Source organism: Berghia stephanieae, chromosome 4 (genome assembly GCF_034508935.2).
Source record: "Berghia stephanieae isolate SIO BIC M18660-M18661 chromosome 4, UCSD_Bste_1.3, whole genome shotgun sequence".
NCBI lineage: Eukaryota > Metazoa > Mollusca > Gastropoda > Nudibranchia > Aeolidiidae > Berghia > Berghia stephanieae.
The window spans coordinates 66956067-66967761 of NC_088363.1; the positions used below are offsets into that span (position 1 = coordinate 66956067).

The 11695-nt window shown below is 33.2% G+C and overlaps 1 protein-coding gene across 1 annotated transcript in view; it reads left to right on the forward strand.

Annotated features, from left to right (window-relative positions):
* Positions 1-11412, forward strand: part of LOC144971075 (scavenger receptor class B member 1-like) — a 72417-nt gene extending 61005 nt beyond the window's left edge. The window contains exons 10-14 of the mRNA XM_078911420.1: positions 3197-3315; positions 4705-4778; positions 7565-7616; positions 8083-8235; positions 9066-11412. Coding sequence (XP_078767546.1) covers positions 3197-3315; positions 4705-4778; positions 7565-7616; positions 8083-8235; positions 9066-9197 — 530 coding nt within the window. The 3' untranslated portion in view covers positions 9198-11412. The remainder of the gene's footprint in view (positions 1-3196; positions 3316-4704; positions 4779-7564; positions 7617-8082; positions 8236-9065) is intronic.
* Positions 11413-11695: the final 283 nt, after the last annotated feature.

Consider the following 11695-nt stretch of genomic DNA (forward strand, 5'->3'; position numbering starts at 1 on the left):
TCTATTGAAATACCACCTTGAGTGGCGATAAGCCAAATTACACATCTGGAATACAGCATTTGCATACAAAGCTGTTTGAGTACAGAATTATTGAGAAAAATCGTGGATTTATTTTTCTTGTAACCATTGTTTTAAATTTATCAATCTTATTATGTATATATTTCCGTCTTTCTATTTTTTAATTTTAAACTAAAGTTAGGAATTTGTTTTTGGCCAGTAATCGTAACTTTATCAGACCATACCCAGATCAAAACAACAACCCCAACCCCCTGACAACATTACCCCTTGTTCTGAGTTTAAGAACATAGGCAAGTTATTGTTCTTAGGCCGAACTGGGCTTTTATGTTCTTTATCATTCTATTTCACCCAGTTTCAACCCGTTGACATTTTAAATCCCAGCCCGTTGACATTCTAACTTCTCGTCAGGGCAAAAGTGGATACCAAATACTTAATAGTATTAGCTAACGAATGAAGTACTGAAAATATTGAGGACTTGGTATTAGTGTCCTTTATCAATCTTTAATATATTGACATCGTCTATGGAGATAAGTTTAAATGCAGAGGTTGTGCTTTCGGCTTTGGAATTAATTTGCGTGTTGTAAAGCCGCCAAATTCCATCCCGTCTATACAATTACCTCGTTTACTGCCAATTTGAAAACGCATTGAATTCGCCATGAATTAAATCTATCATTATGTCATACAGCTAGTCTACTCAAGACTGTACAACTTATAACAAAATTTTCTGAAGTTAAAGGACAGGTATCGACATCGTTCAAAAATTTTGGCTAAATTCAAGCTATTATTGATGGCACTCACTGAATTATCAAGATTATAACATTTTTTTTATAAAACTGCTTCTTAACAGATACAGAAATTTGGTGTTGTTTTTTTTTTCTTGCGCTGCTTATACTATTATGACTAATATAATATTTTGACAAATTGAATACTAGTCATTTAAAACAAATAGTTACTGAGTTACCCACTATTATAGATTGAAAAAAAAATGTAAAAAAGGCAAAACACACGTAGACACACAATAGACACACACACACACACACACACACACACACCACACACACACACAAAATCAAACAAAAGCAGGGAAAATACCAACAAGAGAAAACAAATAAAAAAGAACAATAACCCCCCCCCCCAAAAAAAAAAAACAAAAAAAACAACAGCAAACAAAACAAAACAACAACTCCCCCCCCCCCCCCTCCAAAAAAAAAAAAAAACAAAAAAAAAAGAAACCAAAACAAAGAAAACCTGCCGAATCTTCCTCTGTGCCTAGCCAACCCAAACTCTCGTGCAGGTATTTGAATTGGATACTTACCAATAGGAGAACACGACAATTGTTCCTTATAAGAAATCAATCACCATTCTGGAATAAAAATCATATCCCAGAAGAAAAAAACAAACAAAAAAACCCCACGAAATTAACACACACACACACACACACACACACACACCTAAAAAAAAAACACACATAACTGATTATTTGACTCACAAACAGAGGAGGTGGGGTTTGTGAAACATTTAAGACGATACGGATATATCATATAATTACGTGGATTCGAATCCAGCTCAGTAAAAGCAAAAACGGAATATTGCCCAGCTTTAGTGTGAAGGACGAATAGTGCAAGCAACACGATTTGTCCGTACGTACGGCAACCACGGTTGAAGCTATTCGACCTTAAGGACGAATAGGGCTACCCTTTAGGTTTACAGTCTTACTATAGCTTTGAGAAGAAAAAAAGAACTATTTTAGTTTCAGTTCTACCTTATGTCATTGATGTGAACAAAAATGCCAAAGAGTGCAGGTTCTCAATTGGTTTGTAATGCACTAATAAGCAGATAACGGGTCTGTGTCCAAAATATGTTAGTATTGTCAGTTACTGAGACCTTTTTTTATTATATTCCGTTATTTTTATTTTAATAAAGGTATTGAATGAAAAAGATCTCAGAAAGTGGTAAAAGTGGTTGAATTTTTGGTATTAGGGCCACGACCATAATGGCATCATTTTAATATTTATTTTGTTCAACTTTTTCCTGACTTAATATTGAATTGTTTGTATGTTGAAACGTTAGCTATCATCAATATTTTTTCTTACTGAAGCATCAACTAATCTTCATCAATTTTCTTCTGGATTTATAGCTTCAATTTGCACATTTGCATCATTTCATACATACAGCAGTACCTTGGTCATATTCTGTGCATGTTACTATTATCGTTGAGTATTATTGGCTCCAAAAAGAGGCTGAATTATTTAATGACTATTGTCTCAGAGAATTAATATAATTTACTTAAGATTATTGCTATTAAAAAAGAACATTAAGTTTATTGTGTGTTTGGATGAGTAGTGTTATGCAAAAACCCATGCAACTAAGCAGTGTTCCAATTAACAGATTCCTTGGATAGCCTTCATAATTGGAAACCACTTTCACAACTACATAAATATCGTCACTGTCATAGCAATTGTAGTAATGTAAGAATTAAGTAATTGTAACAAAAGTAATACAGAGCTTCCTTTCAGTTCCTTGTGTTAAAATAATGCTATCTGTTTATTATTAAATTCAACTTTATATGCAATTGTGGCTATGGTGGCATGTGTAAAGAGAACACTTGTAAAGAGAACAAGTGTGTTTGTGGCTATGGTGGCATATGTAAGTGTAAAGAGAACAGGTGATCATCTTATGACCACACACTTGTGCGATACTTTGATAGCACCCATGCCACTTAGACATACAACATTCATCAAAGACACAAAGAAACCTGCTCTGATGGAGTTTTCAACAAAATTACACCAACATGGCATGTCATTCAAAAATTTACAACCAATTGCATGATTACCTGCTCTGTTATTATTTTTTTTTTCTCCTTAAGACGCTCAATTTGTGAAGTCAAGGAAATGAAAGTGACTCATTGGCACACTTGATTTTGAATAAACAATAATGCCATCATTAATTATTTAAATAGAGACATTTTTAAAGGTTAATTGAAAGAAAAAAGTTTCAAGATGCTCTAGAATTGATTCAAGAATTACTGTGTGTTCTGATTAACAAGTAGAATTTGTGTCAAAATAATTCTATCACACTCAGTCTCAGATGTATCATTCCTTTTAAGCTGCTGGCATACTAATTAGTGGCTTGACTGTTTCAAATAAATGTATTAGAGATGTACAATACTTCTCCTCAGGTGCTCCAATGTATGTTTCCATGCCTCATTTCTGTGGTGGAGATCCTTATTACCAACAACAAGTTTTGGGCCTCCATCCGGATCCTCAAAAACATCAGCCATTTTATGATATTCATGCAGTAAGAAAGTGACTGGTGTTTATTATGAAGTTGAATTAGAATTGTAAAGGATGGAGATGGTGATAATTATTATGAGGTAATGGTGGTGAAGATGATGATGACAATAACAATGACGATGACATGATAATGATGAGGAAGATGAGGATGGCCTTGACAATCATCATAATAAATAAATGATGAAGGTGATAATGACAATGACAATGATTGTGATAAATAATGGTGATGAAGGTGATAATGACAATGATTGTGATAAATAATGGTGATGAAGGTGATGATAACAATGACGATGATCGTGATAAATAATAGTTATGAAGGTGATAATGACAATGACATTGACGATGATCAAAATAAATAGTGATGATGAAGGTGATGATAGCAATGACAATAATCATAATAAATAATAATGATGAAGGTGATTATGACAATCACAATGACGATGATCGTGAGAATGATGAGGAAACTGGGAGTGACAGGGAAATGATCGTGATAATAAATGATGATGAAGGTGATGATGACAATGACACTGATGATGATGATATGATGGTGATAATGATGATGATGAAGACAACTACAATGATTCATGACAGTAATGATAATAATAATGATGTGATGATGACGACGATAATGATGTTTATTATTTGGATGCTTATTATTCCTCTACTGCTGCTTATGTGATACTGATAATTATAATCATTTAAGATTATCATTGATATTATTTTTGTTATCATAACAAACCTAAATTTTATTTTTTATTTCCCTTCTTTCTTTATCAATGAAAATATAAATTTCACATATTATATTTGTTTTGATTGGTGGTCGAGTGGTATGACACTTGGCTTGTGACCTATAGATCCTGGGTTTGAGTTCTGGCTGTGGATGGCTCAAAGTTGAATTCTTTGTCAAGGCTCTTTTCTCATTTTTTCAACCATATCCAGGTGTAAAATGTTAACATGGCTCGTGGCAACGTTGTACCTGTTTATAAAATTGTAATAGCACGTTGCAAGCCACATTTATTGTCCAACACATTGAATGTTGCTGTTTGATTTGAATCCCATCCCAAGCACCTTGAGCTCATTTTGTGACTTAAACCCTATATCCAAGCTTTTTTTTTTTTTTTTGGGGGGGGGGGGGGGGGGGGTGTTCTTGTTCATTACATTGATGGATTTGTCATTTCCTTGTGTTTTAGGTTAACGACATAATGTCTGTAAATGTGATCCTATTGTAAAGACTTGTATCATTTACTTGTTTTTTAGTTAAACGACATAATGTACTGCTAAAATGTGATCGTATTGTAAAAACTTGTAATAATTTTACTTTGTTTTTTTAGATTAAACGACATAATGTGCTGCTAAAATGTGATCCTATTATAAAAACTTGTAATACTTTCAGTTGACGGGTGTGACCATTAGAGGTGCAAGAAGATACCAAATCAATGTACAGACGAAAGCTTATGAACATTTTACGTAAGTTGACAGACCAATGTCCTTTTCACAATTTACAATTTTTTACTCAGCTTAAAGTTAGATATTAGGTGACGTTCTATGTCTAGCTAAATGAATAAAGAGCGGGGTGCAATTCAATTACTAGAACATTCAATATATCAATGGTCTTATCCTCAAGGCCAGGAGACATGTAATTTGTTAATGTGCTTTGGCTTTGAAATTTTAAAAGTCGTATGGCCACATTATCATTCATGATGTGGTTGGTTATTGTAAAAATGTCTACAATATGGGATCAAAGCAGCTGAAAAACACCAAAACATAGTGCATCAAGATTTTTGTTTCCTTGACGTAAGATTGAAGCATGTAATGATGACTTCCAAAGCACTAATGATCACCACTTGATGAGACATGGATACACTACCCCTCTCCGCACTTTATGTAAATGTTGCTGCTCAAAGCTCGAAGAAATAAATAATAATGTGAAATTGAATGTAAGCTTCAATTTAATTACAAAAACAGATCAAATGAATGTTTCGGGTTTCCCCTTTATCAACAAAACAGGATTAATGAAGCACCACAGATGAATGAGATAATGTGGTAGTGGCGTAGTTAAGATGAATAAACAAAACATTAGTTTGCAGGAAATAATATGCTCCTGGACTTAAACAGGGATTCTATGACTTGGATGCTTGCATTCTTCATCACTTTTCACTAAAGAAATTAAAAATTCAAACCTCTACCAAAAGTTCATGGCAGTTTTTTTTGTTTGTTTTTTGTTTGTTTAATTTACAGGTGGATGTTAATTTTTCTCCTGTACAGCCCATTTGATAAAACCAGTTCTCATCTATAAGAACTGGATAAACTGTAGATGCCTTCAGATTCATTGCTTCATTTAACTTTTATGTAATTTTAGTATAATTATTATTATTATTATTATTATTATTATTATTATTATTATTATTATTATTATTATTATTATATTATAATTAAACAAATTTTTTATTTAAAAAAAATTATTATTATTATTATTATTATTATTATTATTATTATTATTATTATTATTATTATTATTATTATTATTATTATTATTATTATTAGTATTATTTCAATGTATTTTAAATGTAGTTTGGATGTATTCCCAATGGTTTTAACCTTTAAGCGCTTTGACACCTAATTATATATTGCTATATAAGCCTCATTATTTATATTATTATTATTATTATATTATTTTTATTATTATTATTTATATTATTATTATTAATATTAATTATTATATTATTATTATTATAATATATCCACAAAATGTGCTCCGAGGTGCCTTACAATAGTTTTTTATTATCACACAAGTTCATTCATTCGACTACAAAATCATCACATGTGTCACACACATATTATCTTTTTCAAATTTTACATAGAAACACGGTAAGCAGAACGAAAAAGATTGGTTTTTAGATGCCGTTTGAAGACTGGCAGACTTTCACACATTCAGGTTTTTTGTGGTAAATAATTCCATACGGTTGGAGCCGAAAATGCAAAACCACGCTCAACAAACTTTGTTCTTGGGATGTTTTTCTCCATTAGCAAGGAGCTGGTAGATAGCAGAGCTCGAGATGGTTTCTATTCCCTTACAAGGCATTCAAGGTATTCAGGTGATGTATGATGAATGCAACTGTAAGCAAAACATGCAATTTGTGTAATATTCTTTTCTCTATTGGAAGCCAGTGTAGTGACTTCAGGACTGGTTTAATATGGTCCCAGGGCTTTGTCCTTGTAGCTATGCGAGCAGCTTCATTTTGCATCAACTGTAATCTATTCACCAATGTTTTTGGTAGGCCATACAGCTCCAGCCTTATGTCTTTCCTGGTCGGTTTCATTGTTTCACCACACTTGTGACAAGGATCACATTCGTTGATATCTGTCAACAAGCCTTGATCCATCAAAAATTTTGTAGTAGCTTCCTCAGTTGGGATGATAGTGGTGTAGAAGTGTTTCAAATTCATCTGGATAGTTGATCGTTCTTGTGAGTGAATAAAATGCAGAGAAACACTCTCGACATTTAAAACTCTTGTCCGAAATTTGTTCAAAATTTATTTGTCAACCAAAACCTTCTTCATAATCTTTCCACATATTATGCAAACAAAATTGAAAGTGAAAGCCGGTTAACATCAAAGGACCATTTCTTAAATATCCATATATGGTTATAATGCCGAATTGTGTTGTGTATCTATTAAAGGTTCAATCTTGAAATTTGGTAAACATCACACAATCTGTCTGCTATTGTTTTCTCATGACAACGTTGCAAATGACAACGTTGCAATGATCCACATGACATGACCTTCATTCACTATCGCACCTATCCACTATAGTTTTCACTCAATTGCATCGCGACAAGGTGACAATAGGTAGCCCCCATATGTCAATCACAAAGGTAGATAGACCAATCAAAATATGATAGGTTTGCTATGAGAATGGCACTGAATTAATTATAAAATTTATACAAAGTCCATCATACAAGAAAACGCAGTGATGAAGTTTCTTTAAATTGTTTGAAAAGCTATTTGTACAAATAACCATCAGAAAACAATTAGAGCATCTGCATCACCTGCGACCATATACATCTCTCAATGTAATTTCTTTCAAGTAAATCGGAGTAAGAAAGAAGCAAATCAAGTTTATGAAACTCCTGAAGAACTGCACAGATTGCATGGTGACTAGGCTAGTAGACTGCACTTGTCATTATTTAGAAGGCTGTTAATTATAGAAATTGAAAATAATTAATGAGAGCTTTTTTATTCTTTCTATTGCAGTGCTTTTAAAAGATTGCCTCTTTCATATCTACCAATCATTTGGATTGATGGGGTAAGTTGATTCATTAATTATTATGATATGAAAATTACCCAGCATTTGAACCTTTCTTGGTGAAATTTTAAAAGATTAAACCACCGCAATCTTGAATTTCACAGAATCTTGAATTACTTTTCAAATTTTGGAAAAAAAAGATCTTTACAAAAATATGTGCAATTGATTAAAATTCAATTTGACATTTCAAAAAATTTTTCACCCTGTTTAATTTGTAGTGCATACTGTACACGTCTGGATACCTTACTTCTCCGTAGTGATTTTAAAAATTCAATAGTACAGAGGCATTAGGCTAAATTGCTCCATTGGATAATCATTTATTCCCTCTCAAAATGCCAAGGCACCAGCTTCTGACAATCCATGTAAATGTAAGGAGCTGTATTTTGCAATAAATTTCATTTACACATTTACTGATCCAACACGCAGTTTTATTCATTTTAAAATATTTTGTCCATTGCCCAAACAGCTTTCAGTCATAGATGATGAGAATATGGGAAATTTCAGGGATGGAATCCAGCATCTTTTAGAAACCATGATGTATGTGAGAGCATTTATTATTGGTATCGGAGCAGTGCTGTTGTTAATAGCTCTCTTCTTATCTGGATATTGGTATCATAAGGTAAGAACAAATCCATTCATCTATTGATAAGCTAAATAAAGATGGCATTGGAGTTACAAAACTATGGCTCTCACCCAACGTATGGCTCTTTGGTACCTACTACCACTATGCTCATTTGTGCACGCACACACACACACACACAAACACACACGAGTACATCCAGCTACACTATTCAACCAGAAAGTCACAAAGTTGAAGAATTGATGCGATACATAGTGTGTGACAGTGGGATGAATAATAACAGTGGGATAATAATGCCCCTTGAGAATCCTGGTAACTTTTTCACTGTTAAACTGAATAAAGTTTAAACTGAAATAGAATATCTAATCCCTTGAGTTTCGGTTTAACTGGTTTTACTGTATGACCGTTTCTGTATTTAAAGTTTAAGAGACAGCACACATGACGATCTTCCTTTTCTTGTAGTTTCAATTTGTTTGAAGTTACCACAGGCTACCCCACTACAGGGTTGCCAATTTGGCTTTTTTAAGTCACTGGCCAGCCTCTTTGTAGTTCGCCAATGACTCAACTAAAACACAACGTATTGCCAAACTGTCTGGAAGCTATCCATAAACTACAGACCATCTTACAATATAAGTAATTCTATCACAGAGCAAATGAAATATGATATAGGGATGTGACAACAGACTGAAAATAAGATGCCATTGGTCATGGTATAATAATATAAAGCTATTTTGATGTTGGTTGGTCAAATAATCATCTGTTTGTATTTATGAACAATCAACGGCTCTTTTATGTTATTGAAATTTTGATATTGACTTAATAATAATATTTTGATATAATTTTTTTTTCCTTCTATTATTTTTTGCCAGTACAAAAAAGCAAAGAAAATAGAGTCAACAATCGTCAAAGACATTGGTACAGAAAGTGACACAAATGGAGAGAAAGACTGTCTTCTTGAAAAGACAATCAATCGCAACGTCTATGGATCAAGTCATGAATAAGGAAGTCGTGAGAAAATGTTCATAATGATGCATCTGTCCATGCGCATTGTGATTATGTGATAATGATAAAACTTATGAACGAAAAAAAGTTCTTGCTGTGCATGTCCTTCTTTCTGGTTGGTCCCAGTCTTGCTTCCTAAGATGATTGAAAGATAATAATTTACATTGACTTTCATTCAAGAAATGAGAGTATGGTCAATTTATTTATTCCAGTCGGTGTATCAAATTGTTCCTTCATCTTATGTCTACAGTGATCTTTTCTCATTTTCCCCAAATACATTCCGTTTCTTGAACAAATTATACCCTGGCACCAAGCTTCTGAATGATATTGAGACCTTTAAAGATCCACTACAAACTATCAGAAAGGTACTATGAATGTTATGTTGTTGGATATGCAACATCAATAATAATGCTCAGTCTGAACTGAGTCAGTCGGTATGTATGGAGAGGAAGATTAGAATATGAACTTTGCACAGATAAGTTATGTCTTCCATACATATAAGATTACAACAGTACATTGAAACCAATCTAACTCTTTAAGAAATTCCATAAATTAAGAAAATTATGCTTCCGATGGATCTGCAAGAGAAAATTATATAGCTATCAAATAATCCATGAATTTCTCAATAAAAAGTCTTGTAATTTATTTAAGGATATGGCCTCTTTTTAACAGATTGACGCACTATAATTGTTCTCTAAGAAGAACATTTCATGATTTATTCACTCCTAGAGTCAAATCCCAATCAAGACTGATTTTCACTCATGTATCACCATGATTAATTACCAAATCTAAACCTATTTAAGATTTATCTGTCCTTAATGTAGCAGTGCTTTTCCATTTAATTTTACATTGAGCAATTTTTATATACTGACTCCAATCTTTACTTGTCATACTAACTGGGTGGGGTTCCTGACCTCCCATAGTGGGCAGGGAGGTACATACTGTCTCTTCTATCCCCTTATATCTGTTTTCCAACATGTTTTCTGTCTTTGTCTTGGAATGAGATTACTTGGTTTTGTCCTGGCCCTGGCCGGAGTCCTAGCTGGGAGGGAAACAGTCAAATGCATAGTTATTGTTTTGGGAGATGATATTTTTTCCTTGTAAATAATCTCTCTGTTATGTATTATAATATTTGTTATTTTGAATTTATAATGTAAGCATTTGAGTGTATTCCTCTTTGTTGGATTTTGTGCTTGTGTCCGGATAGGACTTATAGGTGATCTCAAACTAAGTACTTTGATAGTGTGCTCTTAGAATCTACATCTGATCCCTATTTGTTCCCAGTTCCCCTATGTCTTACTTTTTCTTGGGTGCTTTATTTGTAATTCTAGAACTTTTTACTATCCCATTTTCTTCCTTTTTACTGGCGCTAATATAACCTAAATGTGTTGCAAGCGCCGTAAAACCCTTAAAAACAAAAACATTGTCATACTAAATTTCCAGCTTTACATGGAGAGATTGGTAAAAGATAACCATGATATTTCAAACTATCTCGATGTAACATTTCAATTACAACCAATCCTCTTTATGTTGTTGTTGTTGTTGATGTTGATGTTGTTGTTGATGATGATGATGATGACGGTGATCATAGAATACTTGTGGCCATATATATGTAAGAAATATTTATATAAGAAACGTATTGTATTCAGATTGATTGCTTTTGCATATAAACATCATATCCAAGTGCTTTAGACAATTAATGTAAACGTCTAATGCAGTATTTTGTGATTTTTTTTTCCAAAAAGAAGTGTTTGATATTGAATTTATCAGGCTGAGATCCGATAATCCAAAGATAATTAAATTGATTCCTATAATTACCCCACTAACATCTCTCTCTCTCTCTCTCTCTCTCTCTCTCTCTCTCTCTCTCTCTCTCTCTCTCTCCTCTCCTCTCTCTCTCTCTCTCTCTTCTCTTCTCTCTCTCTCTCTCTCTCTCTCTCCTCTCTCTCTCTCTCTCTCTCTCTCTCTCTCTCTCTCTCTCTCTCTCTCTCTCTCTCTCTCATATATATATATATATCTAATGTACTAATCTCTCATATAAGTGCTGATGTTGATGAAAACCTGCTGATATTTTGTACTTATAACATTTTCTTATGCATATAATTCAAGGGCAAATGTTGAAGGCACTGATATGGTCGGAAATTATCACAAACTCTGCCAAACAAGTAAAGGAAAAAAAAAAAAGAATGAAAAAAAAAAACAAATCAAAACCAACACACATATCGATGATTTACATTAAAACTATGCCTGTTGTTGTATTAAAAAATATAAAAAACCTGGAGCTTTCATATAGTGCAATTATTATTACACTCTTGCGTTTTGGAATTCAAACTTTGTTCCCAACACGCACTCACAAGCCTGTGCAGCGGTTGGGAACATGTCCAGAATTCCAAAAAGCAAGAGTGTAAGAATCGTATATTGTCTTTTCAGTCCCTGTTGTATCTGTGTCCACCATCTTTCTTTACCTCCCTGACTCATCACTTTCCATCATGATTGA